The sequence below is a fragment of the Vollenhovia emeryi genome, unplaced genomic scaffold, assembly GCF_000949405.1.
Source record: "Vollenhovia emeryi isolate VEMERY1.0 unplaced genomic scaffold, V.emery_V1.0 DF939156.1, whole genome shotgun sequence".
Classification (NCBI taxonomy): domain Eukaryota; kingdom Metazoa; phylum Arthropoda; class Insecta; order Hymenoptera; family Formicidae; genus Vollenhovia; species Vollenhovia emeryi.
Window position 1 is genome coordinate 679,932 of NW_011967210.1, and position 24,239 is coordinate 704,170.

The 24,239-nt window shown below is 39.6% G+C and overlaps 2 protein-coding genes across 3 annotated transcripts in view; both read right to left on the reverse strand.

Annotated features, from left to right (window-relative positions):
• Nucleotides 1-3,356: 3,356 nt before the first annotated feature.
• Nucleotides 3,357-7,257, reverse strand: LOC105565046. Its single transcript, XM_012017885.1, has 4 exons — nt 7,252-7,257; nt 5,040-5,172; nt 4,093-4,215; nt 3,357-3,949 (listed from the first exon to the last, which is right to left on the reverse strand). The coding sequence occupies exons 1-4, from the start codon at nt 7,255-7,257 to the stop codon at nt 3,822-3,824; spliced, it is 390 nt and encodes a 129-aa protein (XP_011873275.1). The 3' UTR covers nt 3,357-3,821.
• A 132-nt stretch (nt 7,258-7,389) lies between these two features.
• The window catches only part of LOC105565022 (discoidin domain-containing receptor 2-like), a 78,207-nt gene continuing 61,357 nt past the window's right edge, over nt 7,390-24,239 (reverse strand). Inside the window, exons 6-17 of one of the 2 annotated variants that reach the window (XM_012017839.1) lie at nt 19,852-20,016; nt 19,252-19,385; nt 17,749-17,956; nt 16,850-16,945; nt 12,951-13,120; nt 12,694-12,868; nt 12,318-12,580; nt 11,912-12,049; nt 10,343-10,650; nt 9,639-9,873; nt 9,074-9,223; nt 7,390-8,815 (exon numbers count right to left, since the gene is read on the reverse strand). In XM_012017839.1, coding sequence (XP_011873229.1) covers nt 8,666-8,815; nt 9,074-9,223; nt 9,639-9,873; nt 10,343-10,650; nt 11,912-12,049; nt 12,318-12,580; nt 12,694-12,868; nt 12,951-13,120; nt 16,850-16,945; nt 17,749-17,956; nt 19,252-19,385; nt 19,852-20,016 — 2,192 coding nt within the window. In that variant the 3' untranslated portion in view covers nt 7,390-8,665. Of the gene's footprint in view, nt 8,816-9,073; nt 9,224-9,638; nt 9,874-10,342; nt 10,651-11,911; nt 12,050-12,317; nt 12,581-12,693; nt 12,869-12,950; nt 13,127-16,849; nt 16,946-17,748; nt 17,957-19,251; nt 19,386-19,851; nt 20,017-24,239 lie in introns of both variants that reach the window. The other variant, XM_012017838.1, reaches the window with a different exon arrangement.

The window sequence follows — 24,239 nt, forward strand, 5'->3', positions numbered from 1 at the left end:
GAATTAACATGGTGCTCGTATCTTCGTCTTCACGGTCTTGAAAATTAAAACAAGCGATAGATTTATCAGTCAATTGTTCTCATTTATATATGCTAAATGGTAACGTCCGTTTTCTCGCATTCCTGGCACAATCGTTTGAAAAGAGAATGCATTTTTCTAGCAAGTGCACATGCGTTTTATAGATTATTTATAATTTCCATATCAGCACAAAAGTTGATGTAAATAGCGAGTGGAAAGGGCCTCGGAGCGAGGAAGAGAAAGAAGCTGCTCGAGAGAAGAAAGCGAGAGGGAGAGGAGGGAGAGGGAAAGAAGCGGGGCGGAAGGGCGAAGAATCGCCAGGGGCCAGGACGGAAAGAGGGAGCAGAAAACGAGGGAGAACTACGGTCTGCCTCGGAGTCGCCCGAGGCGTCACGGAGCGCATTGTCTCGCTGGATATCTTCGGGGCAACACAGATCCCTCTCTCTCTCTCTCTCTCACCCCACCCTTCTGGCTCGCCCTTCGACCACCTCTCTCACTGGGACACGAAGGTGGAGAGGACGAAGCTCGCCGCTATCTCCTCTCGTTTCCGCGCCTGCAGCGGAACGACCGTACCCACCACCGCACCACTTCACTGGTGGGGTGTGTAGAGTACCGCGCGTCTACCCCCGGGGGCATCTCTCGCGCACAACGATAGGGATGAACGCGAAAAGAAGAAAGGGGAAGACGGCGGTCTTTCTCCTTCTCCCACGTCGCGCGATCCCGCGCCTTCGCCCGCGGGCCAACCGAAACGACTCGCGTATACGTGTATATACATATTTTAATATGTGCATGTAGGGGCATGCACGCGCGTGCATGCAGACGAGGCAGGCAAGGCAGGCGAGGCAGGCAGGCAGGCAGGTAGGCAGGCAGGCAGGCAGGCAGGCAGGCAGGCAAGGTACGTGGTACCATCACATCGCCGGCATTTGCCTGCATCGCTCGCGGCGGGGCTGCGCCACCTCTCCCTCCCCCTCCCCCTCCTCTTCTTGAACTTCGCATTCTACTTGCTTGATGGCATCATTTATCGCAAGAAAAATAATGAGATTAGGATAATCTACCCACCGCGGGCGTTACTGTGCGCTTTGCGAAATTTACTTTCAAAGTTCTTCACCGGTACTTTCCGTTTCGCTCCTTAAAGCACCCGTATGTGTGCATGTGTGCATGTGTATGTGTGGTGTATGCGCGTGTGTGTGCGCGCGCGCGCAGAAGAGATAACATGTTATCGCCGTTTCGTTATCGCAGTCTCGTTGAAGTTGCCGTACTTCTCGTATCTTCGGCCGAGTAACCCTGAGGGTGTCCTTCTCCGCTGACGCCGCGGGCGGGGAGTCGTGGAAGGGATGAGCTTCTTCTTGTTCCGCTGCGTAATATTATGCGCTTTTACCCCCGGGCTAGCCGAAACGGCTCTTGCGCGTGTACGTGCGTGTACCGTCATATTGGCATCTGCCCGTATCGCCCGTGGCGACATAACTCTTGTGCTTTTTCTTCTCCCCTTCGCATATTTTTCAATTGCGCTCGTTATAACAGAAATAGACAGAGAAATTTCAAATAAAATTGAGCACGGGCCGCTATTGCGGTCCGTTGGAAATGTCAACGACTCTCTCGCGACCTTTTAACGTATTTCATCTCCCGACTTGCCTCCTTCATCGCTGTAATTATCATGTTATCTACTTCAGTTTTATATTCTCTTCTCTCTCCATTTACCGCCGTACTCTTCAGTATATTATAAAATGAGTATCTGGTTGAAAAGCCAGGATGTGGCGAGTAAAAAGTTACCTCTTTGCACTAAAAATTGGCGTCACTTTATTCTTAGATTAAATCAAACAACTTACATATCAGCGATCGCGTACAACTCGTCATTTTGAAGGCCTCTTACTTCTTACAACTCGATCCGTTTGTCCCGATTATTGTTATATAATTTCCAAAGATAATCACTGCGATAGACGACTAAAAAGTGTGTAAAAGATGCCAATTATTCACAAATCCAATGAGGCAAGCGTATTACTTTGGTTTTGTATATTTTATATTGCCTCTTCTCTCTTCCCTTCCTACACGACTCTTGATCGTCGAGGGCTAACCAATGCGGTTTTGTGTGTGCTGAGATATATACGTATTATCCTACGTTCTGGCTGCATTGCCCATGGCGAAGCATACCCTCCCCTCCCCCCCGTATACACCTTCGTTCTTCTTCCCTTTTTTTTTCTCTTACTCCTCTTGCTCGTTTCTGTCCCTCTTCTTTTGGCCGCCTCTCTTGTACATGTTGTTCCTTGACCGACCTCTTGTCAACCGTCTCAGCTCGCCTCCGCCCCGGGCAACTTTTCTTTCCGGATAAAACTTCGCGGTATATCCCGCTTGCCTTCTCTCCTTTTCCTCGTTTTCTTGCCCTTTTCCCTTCCTGACTTATCTTTAAAATTATCATTGTTCCAGGAATATCCTACTGAAAATTGTTTCTGATCTTTTCACTAATAACAGTATTCATGAAAATGTTAGATTTGCTAGAAAATAATTGTACGAGAAGATGAAATATCTAGATACCGTTTCATTGTCTCCCGATGTAGTTTGTCTTAAATTATAACTTAACATTATGTGCGAGGTATGGATTATGAAGTTTTTATGTGATACATTTTAATTCTTGATTGGTTGATTGTGCGATGGTGGGTTGAAAAGTTTTAAGCCTTAACATGAAGATGGCATTACTCGTCTTGCCACTTCAGTACTGTGACTACGTGCTTTGAAGGATACCTCTGAAAATTTCAGCTATTTTGGAGTCTCAGTTGTTGTACGACAGTCGTTTTGTCGGTGGATGTTAGTATTTTCGTAAAATGTTATATATTTTTAAAAAAATCTTAGGATTTTTATTCCAGCTCAAAGGGTGAGGGAGCTTCGTGTCCGCCCATGGGGCAACTTCCGCACTTTGGATCTAAGGCTCTGGCGCCGTCATTTTGTTGAGGAAAAATATATTCCAAATTTTTTATGCTTCGATGTATAGAGAATAAATAGGAATAAACAGATTTTTATTTACGTTTATTATATTCCTAAACAAAATTACCGAAACTTGTCTTTTTTTGGGGGCTCTAGAGTATTGTAATCCCCTAAAAGGAGAGTATGTCGAAAAATGAAAGTGAGTTTTACCAAGAAAAAATTGTTTCTATGTTAGGCTCAAAACTTTTCAACCCTCGTCAACACTGCTGTCCATGTATTGGTAATCATGATATTATCGATAGAAGGATTTAGCTAGATCAAAATAATTGTGACCGCTATATTTATAAGAAAATTGTATTGTTTCATCATGTTCTTCAATTATATGTATTAGAGTACATTTAATTTATTACAGAAAATCTATTGCAACGTATAATATATTTATTTTGAAGTCGATATATCGCAGTTTCAAAAAGCTCATTATATAGAATTCTATTACTATTTTGCCAGTAGTCATGGAAGTTCCATAAAACCTTTAAAATATGTGATTTATATTTTATGTGTGAGTGTGTGTGTGGCATATTTAATTTTAATTAAATTTCTCAAGTCTCTTAAATTAAATCTGATTATAATTACAAATTAAATAAAATGTTCTTGTGTGTTGCAATATATGTTTGGAGACAATACCTGCTTTTATTGGTTAACATGGGTTTTTTCATCAAGGATTAGATGTATTTCTTGTATTTGAAAATTAAAAATGCTACCGGCAAAGTGTTCATTTCGTTGTGTTATGATTCAAGATTAGGACTTAATAGTTATATGAGATTATATTCTGTTGTTTAGTTCTGGTAGTTCTTAGACTGATGTTTCAGTCAATTATGTAGTTCTGTCTAAACCAAAACGCAACAGACTTGACCGTCTGTACAATCAACAACGTTGGGTCTCACGAGGGCTTTTGCACACGAGTTCATGCAGCTTCCACCATGGTGACGACAGTGGGTTCTGTATTCCTCTTTAACTGCAATGATAAAGAATTTATTAATTAAAAATAAATCGATGAAATAATTAGCCAGTTGGGTTGACTATAAGTTTCCCGTCTCAATTTCTAATCATTACTGGTGACAATAAGCAAACTATCCTTCGTCTAAAATACGAACTCACCTACGCTGCAGCATGATGTGCCCTGTTCGTTGCATGAAACAGCAGAGCTTAATACCAATTGCTCACATTTGTTAGGCGTAAGACAGTTCTCTTGGGGACATAGTTCCATTGCATTGGTATACTCTGAAAACAAATTCGTGATATCGTTGAATTTGTACTCTAATGTTCCAACATGTTTCTTTTCACCGATAATGGAAAACTATAACGTCAGGTATAGTAGGTATATTAGGTATTTTAAAGGCAAACGTGTGTTTCACGGTAATTTCACAGTCATAGTTTTCTTTCATACGAAATTATTATACATAAACTACTTGATTAGATAAAGTTTTTACTGTATGTATGCGTAGAAATACGATGGCAGAAATACAAAAAAATGACAAAGTAAATTTCAATTTTAATTTATCCTGATATATGAGCATCTACAAAAAAATGCTACATAACGTAATTGAATGTGAAATAGTAATATAATTAAATGCTATGTAATGTATTTATCAGGAAAAAAATAGGTTAACTATTTCTTTTAAGATAATTAAAATACAATATGCCATAGGTGAGAAGAATATAATAGCGAAAAGAAATATACAACTAAGTGCCAGTAACGAGAGACTAATGTCTCTCTAATAACGCTAAACGTCATACTTAAATAATTGTTACGGAATCAGATGATAATTAATTCTGTATTCTGTGCGTACGAAGTCAATCTTCCTCTTTTCTCATATGTGTATAAGAATTTATGACACATTTATATTAGTGATGTGTAGTTTTTCAAAAACTACACTGGCTAATGTTTTTGTTTAAAAAACATTAGCCAGTGTAGGTCGTTTTTGAAAAACTACATATCATTGGTTTTATATTACTGGCGATATTAAATCTATTTGTCATTTATATTAGTATTTCGGAAATACATATTAGCGTGTTATAATGTTCAGTTAAAGATGATCACTTACCAATATACAGCAGGACGGTCGCGAGGGCGACGAATGCAAGCGTGTAGGATTTCATTCTTTCGGTGAGTGGAGGTATTGGAGTTGCGTATGATTCTGACAGCCGGCGATTCAATGGTCTCACGTTCCCAGGGTGCTACCATTATATAAACGCAAGTAATCGGTGTTACACGACACACAAACACATATACGTACGAGTAAATGACACGCACACACGGCCGTGGTGACGTGTATTTACTTCGTTATCTATTTTTATCATTACGTGATGTCAGATAACTAATTCGGGCCTCTACGATTTGTCATCCAATAGATAATCACGTTTTCCTAGAATAAAGAGAGACTCAGCGAGGCTTGGAGAGATTTGAATTCATTGCTCGTGCGCTTGTTGCATTTACTCTATTTGAAATATGTGGTACCAGCATCGCGATCCTTTAACACGTTTTTGCAATATAACGATAAGTCGTCTGGAGATAACAGGCGAAAGTTTGTTAAGTCAATTGTGTCATGGGGGAAGGAGTTCGTTGTAACGCGCGAAACGGTATTTTTTCTGTAATTATACAAGTGGATTTTAAACTAGAGCTTCCATTCTCTCTCTCTCTCTCTCTCTCCCTTTTATCTTATTGCTGACTCTTTAGTGATGAGCATAACATTATCCAACTTAATGAAATGAATTTTTTAATGAAACTGCAACCACGCTTCTAAATATAAACTCATTTTTGTGTCTCACATTTAACGCTATGCGCATAGAATAAATACAAATTCTGTTTTCTTTCTTTCTTAGGAATGCAAATGCAGGGAAGTTATTTTTCGCATATGTTGTTTGCTTGATACACCAAGATTAAAATCACGATGGTAGATCGTATCTTTAACACGTTAGACAAATATTTTCTGTAACATTGATGCCCGGATTTGTGGAACATCGCATAACAAATTTATCAATCTCATTTATCAATCTTCTATCGATCTCGTTATCTTGTATCAGCCAATGTCACCGGAGATTATATCGACATTTTAATCATGGAAATTTTTTACGCGTATTACGTTCAAAATTATTAAATTTAATTTATAATACGTAGAGTAACGTAATCTATATAGCGTATAATGTGAATATAATGTACATATTCTGTATTGTTGCTAAAAATAGTGATTAATTATATCCGGAAATCCGTAGTATTTTTGTATAGCAGTCCATACAGCACAGCAGGAACATTGCAGGAACTTTGTGGTAATATTTCACCACTAGATTGCAATATCGCATAAACGTTATGAAATATTACCATGTAACATTGCAGTATTTATATGCAATATTATTTTAAATTTTGCACAAATTGACGTAATAGCCTTATTAATCTAATATAAATAAAATGCACAATTTACATAAATCGGAGCAGTACGGAAAGGAGATTTTTTTACTTTTTGCAATCTTATTTATATCTGTATGTATGTATAATAATATATGTATTCTCATGTCATAATTATGTTTTTAAAATTTTATAATATAATAATACAATGCTTCTAGGAAAAAATAATGTACAATTTTCCAACGTTACTGCAAGCTTCTGTGCTGCATGGGAGATAAAAACGTGAATTAATTATTTCACAGACAGGAGAGAAGAAGCACATGTGTAAAAATAAAGAAAAATTTTTAGAGTGTATGAAATGTCAGCAGTGTATTACGTCGCTGATTATATAGGAGATTTTTTTAATACATGGGCATAATTTCAGAGCAAATTAAGGAAGAAAAGAATAATAAAAAATCTCTATATAAATGTTTGTCTTATCTGTTTTACAGTTTAACAGCATGTTTTACACTTGTTTTACAATGGAATATGCCAATAACTAATAGACATAAATTTAGATACTTTCATAAGAGCCGAAAGTATTAGAGCCTCGCAATCAGATAACCAAACCAGGTGATCGGACAAGATCACCTGGCTGGATCTTTTATCAGATCTTTCATCAGATGGATTAATTTATTATTGAGAAAAGATTTAAGCACTCTACGAATAAGCACTCTACAAACGATTTTATCATCCATCGAGATTGATATCAACCGTGCTCTTTTTACATAATCGATAAACAATTATAATAAGTTATTTAAAACTTATCTAGTCCTTTTTAAGTTTGAAAAATAAGGGACAGGACGTTTGAACGTTTCTACCTTTCTGCAAAATTTATTTTCATATTCAAACTGTATTGATTATTATCGACTTACTGGCATATTCTAAAACAGCAATGATATAAGAAACATTAATTATGAATAGAAAATATGATGAAGGTAACTGTAACAGATATTATTTAATTATAAAAATAATTAAAATTATTTTGTAGTAATAAAATTAATACATATATATTATTATATCATTATTGTTTATCTCTTTATTAACATTTTTATTTTGTATTGCTATCGACACGCTCAAGCGTCCGTAATTTGAAATTCCAACAAATACATGGCGTTGTTTAAATTTTTATTAATTCCGTCCAAAGCATGATACTCATTGCTAGATGTTTTTAGCATCATTGTCTGTTCTTAAATAAAAACGGGCGAAGATATGTGTTCATATTACGTCCTTGGGAAGAACATACTTGAAATCTACACCTCTTAGCGTAGTACAGTTCCAACTTAAACGAACGATAGAATAATAAGTACTTACTACTGATGGGCTTCGAATGTACAAGTTGACTAAGTTGAAATTTTTAGGGCGTAGCAAGACGGTAAGCTAATAAAATTACATCATACTTGTATGTATTTAATCGATTGAACATCTAACTTCTTTTCAAATATTGCCCGACCTTGTTTTCACAGATTTTTTTACATTTAAGACAACTTAATTAATTTTGTTAAAACTTAAAATGAAAAATAACTTTATTGGCGGCGCTTTCGCATCGTCGGGCATGTAGAAGAGTTAAACGTAATAATTTAAAGTATTAATAAAAGAAAAAAAAGTAGCCGTCGTGACTTACTGCCGTAAAACTTCCCATTTACCTGGCGTTAAGACCTAAATTTGTATGTACAAATGGATAGACTTTATCAATACTGAGCATAGTAGCATACATTACATGTTATTAATATTAGAATACTGTACACGATAGCACTTTCGTGAGAATTAAAGATTCGTATTGACTAGAAAATGAAATCTTGTTAAACGTCCGGACAAAAGTGACGCGATTATACACTCGAGTTGAAGAAGAGTGAAATTATCGATCTTGATTATCTGAAGAAAACAAACCTAACACTTATACGTCAATTATACATCTCTCCTCGTGCTCGTTTGGCATTCGCTCCGAGACGTCGATTATCGCCATTGCTCTTGTCTGAAAAACAGATTACGCGCGATAAAGTCTGCGGGAGATCGTTCACGATCGCCGCTGAGTTTTGCACTCAGCGTACGAGTTTTCCATTTCCCGAGTTTTCTACGCAAGGAGACACGGGATCTAGCGCCTCCGATACATGTATGTCTAAAACTAACGATTGTACATTTCTGGAGAATCTGATTTCGCGCGAGGCGTCATGCCCGGGCGAGTACGATCTCATATAATGCTTCGTCCTACTCGGAATATTCCCGACAACGTCGTTCAGATCCCGAGGGACTTGCCGTCCATTCCGTATCACAGTTAATCAAGATTATTTATGCACCAGGTCGATAGTCCGCTATTACGTTCTTCAGGAACGTATAGATGTCCTTGAAGGTTGGTCGCGAGGTTTCGTCTCTTCTCCAACATGAGCACATCACCCGATAGACCTCCTCCGGACACATTGTTGGTCTCGGTAAAAGTACCTAAAGTACAAGTAATCAAATTCAAATAGCAGGCAAGAAGTTTCCTTCAATTTTCATTCGCGGCTTTGACGAAGTGTAAATTTCAATTGTATTCATGCTCCGTGGTATTATTTTTCTCCAAGTATTTGACTGTGTAAGATTTGATTAATCTGTAACGTGTTAAAATTTTGTCACGAGGCAAAATTTAATGATTAATCGATGGACTCGGAAGTGATTGATTGTAAAACGATTGCCGCCGCGATCAGATAAGTGGCTTACTTGTAGCTCCGCTCCATAGTACATATGCTCGGCGTTTTGAATAACTTGATCATTTGACAGATGTTGAAAGGGCTTTTCCCTAGCCAGACTCATTACCTCCCAGAGTGTCACGGCAAAAGACCATATGCTACTCGAACATGTATACCTATCCTGAAATTTAAATATTTAAATATTGTTGCTGTTCTCTCTTGATACGCTATTAAAATTTATCACGTATATATACATTTATTTTTTTAAATACGAGTTTTATTTCAATCGCAGATTCTTTGAAATGGGGTCGAAATAAACTTTGTTTTTGGTGAATTGTAGTGAAAATGTTGAGCTGTGAATAGAATTTGATTTATACATAATTGAAGAAATAGACTTTGCGAACTTAAATTTTATATGATAAATTTACCTCAATCGAGTTTTAATGTAAACACTTTGTATACAAAAATGTTAAAAATCGGAAGTGTGGATTAAAAAATCGATAATTAAAATTAAAGATTTAAACTGTGGTATAGAATATAACATAATTTTGATAAAGTAAACTATGGAGACACTTGAAAAAGCGAAAATTACTTACCAGCAGAATACTTTCCCACGGTAACCATCTGATCGGTGCGGGTGGTCTACCTCCTATATCGCTGTAGTCTTTCTTGTAAAGATCGCTGCACATGGCTATATCGGTCACTTTCACGGTGTAAGAACGACCTACCAGACAATTCCTGGCCGCCAGGTCCTTGTGCACCAGATTCTTTGATTCGAGAAATCTCATTCCCGATGCTATCTGCGTCCCCATATAAAGCAGACAACTTTGACTGAAAACATTCAAATAGATTTATATGAGAAATTTGCAAAAGCAAGCGGGACAGATGATATCTAAGCTTTCACAATCAAGTATAGGAAGATAAAAGAATAGGCAATAAGAGCCGACGCAGGGTGTTAGATGCGGATTAAAAACAGTTTAATGTATATAGACGTCAAATAATGACTATAAAGAGAGTTTTATACATTAAGGGCCAGTTTCACAAACATTCTCTGCCTCTTCTTAAATAATAAGATGGAAAAAGATAGGGAGTCGACTGAACCCTAGTTAGCAGTTAAACGATGTTTGTGAAACTGGCCCTAACTGTTTTTAATCCGCATCCAACACCCTGCGTCGGTTCTTATTGTCTACTCTTTTTTTCTTCCTTCACTCGTTTCATCGTTAGAGCCTTTTGATCTTACTTTCCGCTTTTACAATCAATTGTGAGATAAAGATGAATTTATGCCGGAGAAAAATTTTACCTAAGAGCTTTTAGATTGCAGTTTGGCCTGAGCGTTCCCGTGAGCGGTACACTGTATTGAAGGTAATGAGCGAGATCACCGAGTTCTGTATACTCGATGATCGTCCACGGCACTGGCTCGACCGTGCAGACCCCTAAGATACGTGCCACATTCGGGTCGGATAAACACGATAGAAATTGTACTTCCCTCATTTGGTCTACTGCGTTGTTACTTCGGATATCGCTGGTACACAGGGGTACACGAGCAACGACTAATCTGGGAGCGCCAGATACGATCTCGTCTAGACCAACGGTCTCGCATATTATAGCCTGCAAATCGTACAAACAATATTATCTAGCATGTGAAAAGAATCGACAATTTTTTTTATCTTTTCCAATCATTCTTTATCTCAATGACTATCCAAGTCGATATTTTGTATTAAGTTTAAAGTTTGACGGTAGGCGAGAGTACATAATTGTCTTCATCAAATAAAAAAACGTTCAACGTTCAAGAGATATTTACGTATCGTCAAGAATTATTTGACGCCAGCAAATGACTTAACGTGATTAAACTGTTAATCGGCCATGACTGGCGATGTGTTTTACAACACAGAAAAATGATTGCGAAAAATATTACCTCAGCCAGGGTTTGAACCTGGACCGATTAACAGTTTACTCATATTTACGTATGCTCGAGAAGTTGCGCAGTATTGCCAGAAAGAAGAGCGAATGCATATCGGGATTACAGGTCAAATACATGTTGTTCAGATAAATATGTAAATTACATTTCATCACCGCCCGTAGCTGTCATTAAGTGCGAGCCGAGCGTCACGACGCGCATCCGAGCTGCGGGCGTATTTATACATGTGTCGTGTCTCAAGTGCCCGATTAATTGAGATTATACTTTCCTGCGGTTGTTTCGTTGATATTTAAATTCTTCTTTACAATCCGACGCGAGTGAAGATGCATATTTTGTGGCAATGGATGTCCCGAGGGGGAAACCGCTGACCAAAATCTTGTACACCAATGCCCACTAATGTCCAGTGGGCATTACTTTATCTTATTATCTTATTTTATCTTTATAATGCCCCAACTAATACCCAAAAGATGCCCGGTAATGCCGCAAATCTGTACACCACAATGCCCTCAGCGATTTCCCCCTCGGGATGTCCACAATAGAAAGAAAGTAGGAACGAGAGGTGTGCGAATCAATTCGAATTGAGTCACTGAAGGTACATACAATTCGATTCATTTTCGGTTGTTTTTCCTTCAATCAATGTAATAATTTTCCTTTAATCAACGTAATGCAATAATGCAATCATTTTTAGATTAAACAATGTCAGCGAAAAAATTGTCAAGTTTGTGGTTTTATGTTCAAATCAATATATAACGAGCTCAAGAACGATTGATTCGAATTCAAACGTGAAAGGATGCGATTCAAACTCGAACATAAACAGATTCGATTCGATTTGATCACATAAAAGCACAATTCGCATACATCTAGTGGGAGCAAAACGTTTATTGAACAGCTTCTACTGTTTGTTGCATAACTTGCATTGAATTTGCTTATATTTCGTACGGGTTATCGTACCTCTCCTATAGTCCTCGAGCCAAGTTTCTCTGTCGTTCGTAGGCACTGACGTGGTATATTGGTTGGCTCTATTTCCCTGCACTTGTACGGCTTGTTCATGCTGGGTGCGATGTTCCAACTGACGATAGGTGCTGGTATCTACAATCGAGTGAAATTTTTTTAACCGTTCGCAATCGTTATATTGTGTCCTATCTTCCTCTCGCTCGCAAAACAAACAATTGGTCGCAACCAGGTAGAGGAATCAACGTAGATTGCACTTTCACGTCGAGACATTAAGGTTTGAAGTAGCTACAAGTGTTTGATTTCCCTTTCCGCGATGTAATGTACTTTTCCTTCCCCCCCCCCCCCCGCAATCAGTCAAATGCATCGTGAAATTGTACGTGTACGATGCACAACTGATGTGTACCTTGTGCTTCTCCTTTGGCGCTGTATGCCAGCGTTTCGAGTGAACCTGATCGACGTCCCTTTGGTGATTGGGCGTAACCGCGATATTGAGTTTCCTAGTTGGACTGCTATAACTTTGAAGGGTTCTGTAATGTTGGGAGTGACGAGCCGGCGAGTTAGTCGGTGACGAGGAGCAACTGGATGGACCGACCGCGGATTCCGGTCTCGCGTCGAGCCGTACGTTCTCTTCCGAAACTTCTATGTTCTTAAAATCCTTCGGGGACTCTGAAAAATACCACCGTTTCGTCATTTCCCGTTCTATCCGCCGGCAACGTTCTTCTTAGCAGTCCGCTATTCTCAGTTGCGATTAGCGCGATAACCAGCTGATGCTTGCTCACCGGAATTGGCTACGATCGCGTACGTGGATTTGTATTGGGGACTGACGAGCGGCGAATTAAATTGCTCCATCGTAAGTGACTCGTGCATACTGACGTCCTCCGGCATATCAGGTGAGACATGATTGGCGGTTTCCGCCGCCAGCATCCCACCGGGTGTTAGGTTTAAGAGAAGACCCTGCAAATCGTAAAGCTTCACTTTACTTCAACTCGGTTATTTCTTTCTGGGGATATCTTGCGTAAAACGAAATTTGCCCTACCTTCATATTGATGGCGAAGCCAAATGGATTTTTTAACACCGTCGGAGAGCTCTGCAGCTTTTGTCGTCGATTCAAAAACAGGATAATGAAGAAGACCAGCAAGAGCAGCAGTATAATGGCAGTGAGGACCCCTATCAGTACCTCGAGATATTCCTGGCCCTCTCCTGGTGCTGTAACTATATAAATTTATGGGGATACACGGAATACGCGACATCATTGCTACATCGAACAACGCGGCATTTTTTTGCCACGACACCTTTGTCTATTTTTAAACTCGCAGACTGTGTTTTTCTCTAAGCTAATAACTAGAATTAAAAAAACTCTCTGTATGGAAAATCATTTTATCGTTGGCGAAAGAAGCTAAATTCCCTTTCTTTACAACCGTTATTAATTTACATCGCAAAAACTATGCTTATCCTTTGTCGTACATTGTCCGTGCCAAGTGCCCCGAAGCTACGACAGGACGGCTGGGGGGTTTTTTTTGCAAAGGAAATAAATAAGTTTGTCGAAAGTGCTCGCGTGGTGATCAAGATCGTCCGGTGAGTTTTCTTCGATCAAGCGTTGAGCAGGCGAATGACCGTTGAAAAACGATTGACTGTTGAAACACCAATTTTGCACTTAATTCAAGAAAGAATCGCCGCACGAGTGCCAATGCGGATGAGGAAATCTGGATTTTAAATGACGTTTCCTCTCGGTCGTGCAACGTATAGAAAAAGAAAATTGCCCCAAGAGAAGCGTAGAAACGCTTTTAATTCCCACTTTTATGCTCACGCGTACCTTCTTCGCTCGTGCTCCCATTTTCCTCGTTTCTTGCTCCTTTCGCGGTTCTATCCTTTGTTTTTGAGGGAACAACGGATAACGGTATTAAGAGATAAAACTGTGTGCCGTGAATCCGGCATTAATGCACATGTACAGCGTTTAAAGTCGGTTATTATCGCCCGTTCCTTTTTTCCCAATTTTTCGTTTTGGTTTTGACGCATCGCTTGCCGACGTATCTATGGCCCATTATATTTTTTCGATCGTGCAACGACGGACAGCTTAGCGTTGCTTACCGCTGCTTTATTTGCAGCCGCGCATCAAAACGTATTTACCGGATTTCATATCGCCCGTATTGGATGATAGGATTCTCGGTCGCTATTTTGGCGCGGTGCTATTGCATCCGAATCAATTATTTCCGTCCTGCTCTCACACTCTTTTGATCATCTCGTTTAATTTCATATTCCTTCATTTATTTTGTTTAATCCATTCACACGGAGATGGGTAGGTTGCAATTTTAAAGAAGCTGCATACTTTTAGCGACTATTTCAGGAAACCTTTTCAGTCTGTCGCTAAAATAAGGGAAGAGATAAAAATATCTGCTCTTTGATATCTGTCTCGCGTGTTTCTTTTATCACAAAAATTTTCAGAGTGCTACACTTTAAATTATCCGCTTTTGATCCCGTGGGCGTTAATGTCATAAGGTTTTAATATTCATGCACTGTTAATATTTGCGAGACACAAATGTGGACGGTTTTAAGTGCGACAATAAATAAGGGAGTTTCTTAATTTGAAATAATCTTTTTTACGTAGGTAATATACGTCCCTCTTATTTTCTCAAGTGAGTAATTACATTATTTTCCCCGACTCTTTATTTTCAGCTGACTAGAGAAAATATCCGTAATTAGGAGAGAATGAAGAATAAAGTTCCGCGTTTGCACAGTCTATCAGAGATATGTAATTATGGAGTCGACTTGCTCTATGTCCGGGGTTTCTCTCTCTTGGCTCTGCCTTATTTCGCTCGTCCTTTTCCGGTCCTCTCTCTCTCTTCCGGTCTCTTCCGAATCCGAACCTCGACTAATCCGCACAATCGATCGCGCGAATATCGGCGCCTGAATTATGAAGGCGCTTTCTTTAGTTTTCCCCACTCGTCAACTACGTAAAAAAAAAAAATTGCGTGCAAGAACAGCACCGCCGACGGCCGCCGCGCCGCGCCCTTTTGAATTCAGACCACCGTAAAGCGGACGCTCGGTTTACATGTTGTTTTTAGTTACTCTGTTTTTTACCCTTTGTCGCCCTTCCCTCGCGTCGTGCCGTCTTTTTTAGCGCGCGTGCTGCATTTGCGCGCTCGGGCGATTTCGCGGCTGCTTTATTTGAGGACCCGTTCGCGTTTCCTTTATTTATAATGGAGAACCGGAAAAGTGCTCAGTCTATTTTTTCGACTGTGGTAGGGTGGGAGGGAGGGAGGGATAGGATTCGCGACCGGGGGAGTATATCAGAGAGCCGTAATTATGCCGGCAGTCGAGTATTCTTCCCAACATCCTCCCGCGTTCTCATTTATCTGCTGCATTTTCTGTTATCTGCATCTTCCTCGCTCCTCCCCTCCGTCTCCGTGTTATAAGTTTTTATCATTTTTTTTACTCCCATTTCTCGTCCTCCTTTCGTAATTTACCTCTTCGTGTTCACGCACGCTTCTCTATCTATTCGGGCGACAAATTATGTTCTATTTTTTTTGTCCCGACGGTCGACACGCGCGCTTTTATCATACGTTTCGGGACGTATCGCGCGGAGGAGAAAGGAACGAGTGTAATTGTTCGTATCGGAAAACTGCGGTCTAGATTAAAACTACGTATGTATAGAAACACGTTGTGTTTCCACTGAAAACTACTGCGATATATCATCATAGAATTCGCCGTCTGCGCGTAATATCGCTGTCGATATTCCTTACCTCCGCTCGCTCCTCTTTGCGCCGCGGCTTTTAATTTTTCATCCGGCTAAGCAATTCCTTTGATTATACTCAATGATTCAAGTGGAAAATGCATATTTTTAATTTGTTTTGCGGCTTGGAAAATGCAGCGTAGGATTTGTTGTCGGCACAAACTATGAGATATACGTAATTATGTCAGAGTCGACCTTACTTTTCTTCCCCTGTTTTCTTTTCTTCTTTCCTCAAATGCGCTGCCTCTTAACCCGACTAATTGTTTACGTTACGAGGAAGTTGCTACGTGAATTATAAAGTGCAACCGCATCTCTTTCTCTGGCTATGTCGGACAATGACTTTTCCTAATCGCATCTTCCTCTTGGCAAAGAATAACGGCCCCGTTTCGCTAACAAAGTTAGCTGAATAAATGTCGCGCATTTTCTAAGTGAACTGAATACGCATATTACGAAAAATTGGAAGATTGCGCAACTATAAATGTTATGACGTAAGTCCACATCAAACTGTATCAAGGAGTGTAGGTTGAAACCGACGTTGGAGAGAAAGAATAAAAAAGGAAACACTTAATTATAAAATTAATACTTGAGTTACAAAATGAAATATATTTTCTTATGAAATCAAATTTTTTGTAACGACAAATATTCAATTAAGCTGATGGAATATTATTGATTAATTAAATTTATTTGACGGGTAAAAACTTACCTCCATTATGTACTGACTTTCGAGCAGTTAATTAAGATTTACTACATTTACTTGCAAATGTAATTAAATTGACTGAAGCAATGTATAATACAGTGTCAGTAATAAAATAGAGAAATGTTGAAACGTTAGCGGGAGGGCGAATGATCAAGAAACGATCATCGCTTTCACTTGTAACCATTCACACAACAGTACACATTCAATAATTAGAGATGAAATCGGCTTTAAATGCTGTTATCAACCGGCTGGTTTAAATTCGGAATTAAACGATGTCGAAAATAAGCGCTCGTGCGCGAGTAAAGCATTTTAATGTATCTACGTGAGCGATGCTCGAGATCGGTGCACAAATAAAATGTGAGATATTAAATATATGAAGTGCTCTCGTGAATCCGGAGCCGTCCCACTTACGGGTACATGGTACGAGAAATGAAAAGTTTCTCGCAGTCGATGCTTAATTAGAATGGGATTGATACGAATTAAATGCCACTCTCGGCAAGTTACTTACTCGTTTGTAAGTTGAGATCCACTTCGGGGTTGACTGGAATCTCCCGGTTGCTAAACTCGGACGCCGCTTCTTCCGTAGTGTTTTCGTAGGGATTTGCTGAAAGCGAAAAATAGCTGTAGCTAACACGAATCCATATGGGAAATTTCTTCAGATTTACACGAGGGAGATGTTTTCAAACGCGAATTACCAAAATGACAAGGGCTCTTGTAATATTTATCGTTTATCTGGAAATTTTGTATCATCGTGTTCGTTGCAAATATTAAAATCATATTTCATTAAATAGAAATAAAAAAAAGCACGTTGCCGTACTTGCACGCGAATACAAGCGTTTTTTACATAATTTCCGCCATCGCATTAAAAACGAAAAATAGTAAAAAATGTTATGCCGGTTATTATACCGCATATTTCTGTGCCTGAAGAATATTACACATTTCGTGCACACATTCGCATAAAGATTTAAATGGGATTACCGTGTGCGTTCGATATCGTTAACTCAAACGGCCATTAGTACGATAAAATTAAAGAAATATGGCCGTAGATATGCGAGACAAAGACGTGATGGTTATTAAAAGGTAATTGAAGCCGGCGGATGCGTGCGGGGGCAAAGCGAGATTATCCAATGGATAATTATGTAACTTCGTTCATTACAATATTTCTTGAAGCATTACGATCTGCGAATTACAGTTAAGTACCCGCTCGTCTATTTGCGCAAGTTTACCTTGTCGTTCAGGTCTGTATTTAGGTCAGGCAATATGCAAGATGCCGAAAGAAACCCGCGGGAAATCTACAAGAAACGCGACAAATTGTTTTTTCGCGGAATAACATTGAAAGAGCGGCGCAAAGAACGCAAAGAGAAAAGATCATTTCCGCCGGTGCAAAATGAGATACGGGAAGCTCACTTGCGTCGAATGTTACTTCGCCGATTATGATCCATCGTGCGGCGAAGTACAGATGCAATTTGAGAAGTCTTCCTTGCCGTCCGTGCAGACCGATTGAAACGTTTCGAGCGTTTTCCAGCACGACGTCCGGTATATAGGAATAAGGCAAGAACTCGTCTTCATAGATCTCGCCCTCGGTGCAGAACCATATCTCCGCCTTCGAAAATACCTGTTGTGCAAATGAAACTCACATTGAAATACGTTCTGGTCGGTGCTCAATGTGGACAAGGCAGATTCAATTCGTTAAGGGCCGGTTTTTCCAACTTTTTGGTAAGCTGACTAATAGTTAAGTTATATGTCTATCTTTTGTTCAATTTAAAGGAAACACAAAGAAATACATATAATTTAGCTGGTTTTTCATTTTCTGGATAATTGTTAACCAGAAGTTAGTCGATTCTCTATCTCTTCTTGGACAATAATATGAAACAAAGATGGAGAATCGACTAACCTCTGGTTAACAGTTAACCAGAAAATGGAAAACTGAGCCCAAGAGGTTGGAGCAACCTGCCCTAACTTCGTTTGTTAAACGTCCCAGTTATTTAGGAACAAAAGTAACGCGCGAGATAACATTTCAAAGAAACTAGATTTTAAATTAAATACACTACGCTGTGAAGGAACAATCACAATTGTCGCACGACAAATATTATACATATACAATTCTGCTTCTAAAACAGCAAGAGAAATAGAGAATAATTTCTATATAGTATATTATTTCTGTATAAAAAGGACGCAATATGTCCGCCATATTCCGGAAAAATGACTCGCCATGCGCTTAAGCTGGTTTTTATCGTGCAGTTACATTCGTTTTTATTGTGGTCGATGCACTTTGATACACAAGCAAAAACTCTTTTGTGTCATGAACCACACGAGGGCATTGGCATCAAAGAAATATACATACATGACGGTAACTATCGCTATATAATCGGCAAATCGTTAATCGTGTCATTTATGATACATGCTGCGGACTGATATCTACAAATGACATCTGTAATATAGAAGAGACAATATTTCTTGCCATGGATATTCTGTTTCATCTTCGTTTCATCTTCTACCTGCTTGGCTTCTTGATTGACACGTTCATAATGTACACGCGGCGCAATTATTTCGCTTTGACATACATTTCGACCAAAAGCAGTAATTACTATTTAAACCTTGTTAACGATATTGCCTTTGGTACAATTGATAGAATGTACCAAATTTGGATCGTGTCTCGAAAATGTCTCGCCTATTAATATCGTGCGTAACGCTCGTATTTAATTGGCGATTGGAAATTAAACGAAGAGATAGTTTTCAAAATACATGTATTTATATATTACGTATATCGTTCAACAATATTGTGAATTTAATGAGTTTATTTTGTTGGATAATGTGGTTATATGTTTAATTTCTTCTGCTTTGCGCAAAGAGGGACTTTAAAAGTACGTGAGTGGAAAATACGTTGCGCAAAAGTGAGTTGAAGATTACCTGAACGTCCCGCGAGAAATAATTGTTGGTATAGATGTGTACCGCTTCGAAGACCATGATGGCTTCAAACTCGAAGATGAGCTCCACGAAGTTCTCTTGGAAAGTGTCACGAAGCCAAGCAACCCAGCCCGTGCCTGCAGCCAACGGAGAAGGAACTTTCATACAAAATGCAATGAATTGCACTACTTTGCCGCGGTTCTCTATCGCAGCGCAAACAGATATATTGTAATTGTTACAAAGGTTTATACGCGATGGTAATTTCAGAAGTTCATTTTTTCTGCCGAAGGTAGAACGCGGAGGGAAGTTTCACAAGAAATTCATAATCGCGACAAACTCTTTTTATTTCAATGTCTCGCGATAAAGTTACGAAACACGATTATAATGAAGCGAGAGCAAAGCTACTGGCAATGAAAAATACTGAATATATTGAAGCACTTTTGCAATAACTCGTACACTTATACGATATAACGATCGCACCTTTTTCACCATAAAGCGATACAGTCTGCCAGAAACTACTTAATTGACGAAAATGACTGAGATATCGTTATCTACGTATGTTTCGCTATTAAGCGCGCCCGCACGTGTTCACCCACCGATTACCTTTTCCATTTCCCATGTCCAGTCTGTAATTATCTGCGCCGACCTCGCCATCGATTAGACAACCTAAGCCATCGGTCAGCAAGTTGTCCTGCTTTTTACCGTCATACGAGATGTCACTAAACTCCGGTAGAGAAGCATCTGGTATAGTGTAGCTCCTGACGCCGCCTGAGACAGACGAAAGTTTTCGCGTGACGAAACTACTACAGGTGCAACAGTAGTTTTCTTTTAAAACACACTCGTCTCTCAAACTTCTACGTTACGCCTGACTTTGTAGTACTATTAGCTGTGTTTTGTCTTTAGTTGGCACTCCTCTCTTCTCCCCCTTTTCTTAAATAATTGCGTTATTTTCTGATTTTCCAGCAAAAGTGCATAAAGCGCACTAGTTTGTTGTAACATAGCGAAGACTTGAAACAGAGAATAGCTCGACGAAAATAATTTCCGAAAATATTTGCGATGTTTTTTTCTCATGCAGACGTATTATTATTAATTTTTATTACGACGCCTGAGGGCCAAAATTATTTTGCGAATTTTCACATTATCTCGCCGAAATTTACCGTATATTTCGCAAACTGCAGCACTTTGCTCCAGTTCCCGGATACACTTCGAAAATGAAGTGGCGTTGCTTAATAACATGCCGTGAAGGGCGGTGGCGGAGGAGGCGCTTAGTTAAAATTAATCAATTAAAATTAATTAAAACGACTTGGCCGGTGGCGGCGGACGGCGTCCGCAAGGGACGGACGGCTGGATTTTCGTAGCGAGAAAATTAATAACGGACCGCAAAAATGGCGCGGTGCGCCCACTTTGCCATGTCGTGTTCAAAATCGCTTAACTACTCTTAATATTTCACGGTATATACGGTCCGCGGCCGGCCCGTCCTTGTCACGCGATGTGGTCAAGCCAGTTTTGGTCAACGTACCTTTGCCTGATTCCGTGTCACGTGGATGACGCCGAGGTAATAATTTTACTTAGAACAACGTAACGCCTCGTCGCCACGCGGTTGTACTGCAACTGGCATCTACCATATCGCACAGGAATTGTACGATCGTGTATATATATATATATGTATATCGAAATAAAAGGCCGACCCCATTCTCGAATAAACGGTCGTCTCTTTAATCAAGATACTTGCGCGCTCCCAAGAAAAATAGAGAAAAATACATAAGTTAAAGGGGGCGTGATAAGATTTTAGCGCACGGCTCGCTATAAAGTATATTGCGTTCGTTAAAGAAATATGCAGGCAGGATACGTAGATACGTTTCGGAATTGTACGGGGTGCCGTGCAACAACGTTCACAATAAGGCGAATAAATGGCGAGTCAAATTAATCCGCGATTGAAGCAACGAAGCCACCTCTTGGCGTGCGCTCTTTACGTGCTCGAGAATCGTTCGTGTAAACTGGTGAACATTTCAGCGATGTGTCGCTGATACTCCTGCCATTTTTTGAAGGTACGCATTAAAGGACGTCGTATTTCAGCACGCGTCAGAAACATTGCTCTTACAGGGACTCTACTCTGTAATCTGGCAATCCGCTAATCTAATCTGCCCTGGCAATCTCCTTCCCGTCCGCGGCTTGAAATTATTGCGGATTTTCATTGGAATTGTTAGAGCAATTTCCCAGCAGAGTGCAATTCTTAACAAGTCTCGCGTTAATGCAACTTTTCACAGGCACGTGTGAAGAAATATTAACGACTAGAATGTAGACTATGGTTAGCAGAATGAGTTTTATACGTACAGATGAAAATATAATTAATTTCTATCGATTATACTTAGTATATACGCGATCTTATGTTTTCCAACTTTAATTTTAATGACAGGTCTTCTCGCAAATAGGAACGGTGCCAAGGAAAAGCGTTATTTACTTCACAATTTCAGTTTCCAACATTATTTATAGGATCTGAAAATAAAGTTCCTCTAAATAAAATATTCAACGAGAGTCCAAAATTTATTAAGGAATGGAAATTCGATCGGTTCGTTTCCTCTGAAATTCTCTGAACATTCTCTTTTCAATCTGCAGTTAAGGTAAGATCGCGAGTGCGTGATATTCCGTACAGCGCTAAATTTGCCACGTATAATTCTTCACGGGATACAGATCGCTCCAACAACCATGGGTAACGTCGCGCTTTAATAAATGATACGTTGGCTGCACCGCGCTCTATCAACCGAGGCTTAGCACACTTGTATTCTGTCGGACCGCGAATGTCAATACCAGGAGGACAATGTCGTGGATTCTGTATCGCGTTGACCGAGTAGGCCGTGTTGCCCGCGATCCGGGGGTAATCGTTCGTGTTCACCGGCTCGGGGCAGGGCATCAGCGTTGTTTTAACCCGCTGCCGTGCACGGCCGCCATAAATCCGGCCTACCCGCCCAGTCGGGCTCGATCTCACACGCTCCGAATACTTCTTATAACGCGAAAGCTCTCATGTCGCCGTTTTACCGCGGGGCTCCGCGCCGCGCCGCAGTACGCTAGCCGTACATACGTCATCGCCCGAACATGTGCGGCCTCGTTGGACATTAGCGACCCAGAAAAATAATTCATGCAGATATCCCCTTCCTCTGCTCAGACGTTGATAATAAGGATGCGGACTTTGTCAAGATTATACAAAGTCTTCGACTCCTGTAGTTACTTATCATTTGTTAATTGTAGATATATGAGGGTACGTGCTGTTTTAAACGGTGTAATCTACTCCGATAAACTTTTCCAAGGTTCAATATTAATTTACCAAAAAGTTAGATACAAAATTAAATTTCGCATTTTAATGTTATTCTCTTATTCGCGACCAACTTGCTTTTCGGAAAGTGGAAATAACAATTTATGCTTTACACATAATGAAGAAGCAAACTCCTTTTTTCGCTCAACTCGTTTTATATGTTTTCCGCTTTACTTTGCTTTGTGTAATGTTACTTGAGTTGATTGCACGGTTTCTTTTTCACGTGAAACACATGTTCCGACGGTGCCTAGCTGTACTTCTGCTGTCAGCATTTAGCGAGAAATTCTCCATCGGGCTTCTCTCTCTCGCTTTGCGTTTTATTATTATTTCAGGATAATAGGAAAGCATATACTAAAAAGATGCATGTTCACACAGACGTGGATAATCGATTAAGCAAATATTAAGAATACATTAAACGTACCTAAATATCGAGTTTAAAAACTGTTTACCTCAATAGAGAGGGAGAGAGAAGAAACTTTTATTTAGTTTTTTGCTAAATTATAATCCGGTTAGTGTGAAGGAATGCTTATTAGTGCATAATACACGGTGCTTTCGCTTAATCTTTACAACCCCACTCCTGACGCTTTGTTAGAATTTATATAAAATTATGTCTTGAATTTAGGGGCCCGGTAAAGTAACGTGGAAAAGAAACTGTATGCAAATTTATGTAAATAGCATTGTGGCGTAGCGCACAGCATGTTTGTTATACATAACGCACGCACCTGTATATAAATTATGAGAATGGGTTTTGTATGCGTCACGAATACTTAACATTCGTTACTTTGTTAGATCAAAACTGGCGGCTCGGAGGGAAAATAAATTGAAATGTTAGCTTACTCAAGATATTATCAGATTTCAAGCGAGAACTAAGGGTATTAGAAAAATTCTGGTTAATACAAAGATAATAGAGAAAAGAATTGCGAGACTTTTCTTATTTATCGTGACATTTGTCATCGCAATCCTGAAATTAGACAATAAGAATGATTTTATAAATAATTAATATCATCAAGTATCAATGAAAATGGTAATAAAGATCGATAGTTCTCTTTCTTCATTAGATATCGGTCCCTTCGTTCATTCTCGGCTTTCTCGAACAGGTATTGTACATTTAGGTGTTATGCACTCGAGAAAATGGAGAGGGGCCGGTGGGGGATTTCCAAATTTTCTCAGCGAGTGTCTGATATTGTCTCGGCGTATTCATACTGCACGAGCGCTAACGGTGCATTGATTATATAAGAGACATTAAGTACTGGAACTAGGTCGAAAACAAATGTACGAAGCCGACCTAGGAACGAGATCGTCCGTATAACGCTGTTACGAACGTTAATGGGATCTAGCACTGTAGTTAGAGTCAACGGCACCCTGCCTTCGCGTAGCCGTCTCAACGGCGTCTCGGTAAATTGAATGAAATTGCAATTTGGAAATTAATCGTCAGATGTCCACTCGAGCAACATCGCCGTGCGCCATCCTCGCCCATGTGCGGCGCGATCGCACACACGGCTTCGGTCTCAAATATATTCGCGATTTTAAATGTCTCTAATTAAACTGATGCGCCATAAGCATTACGTTGAAACGCGAAATGTATTTATGGACTGTTTAATGCCATTTTCGCTTTGTTCGTTTTGCTTATTGATTTGTTAGCGACACATGCAATACGCTCATATTTTAACACTCACGAGCT

Excerpts from the sequence above, each read along its gene's own strand:
- LOC105565046 (XM_012017885.1), bottom strand. Across the intron at positions 4,216-5,039 it reads GACCGTCCTGCTGTATATTG|AGTATACCAATGCAATGGAA; the intron begins GTAAGTGATCAT and ends ATTTGTTTTCAG. Across the intron at positions 3,950-4,092 it reads CACATCATGCTGCAGCGTAG|TTAAAGAGGAATACAGAACC; the intron begins GTGAGTTCGTAT and ends TTATCATTGCAG.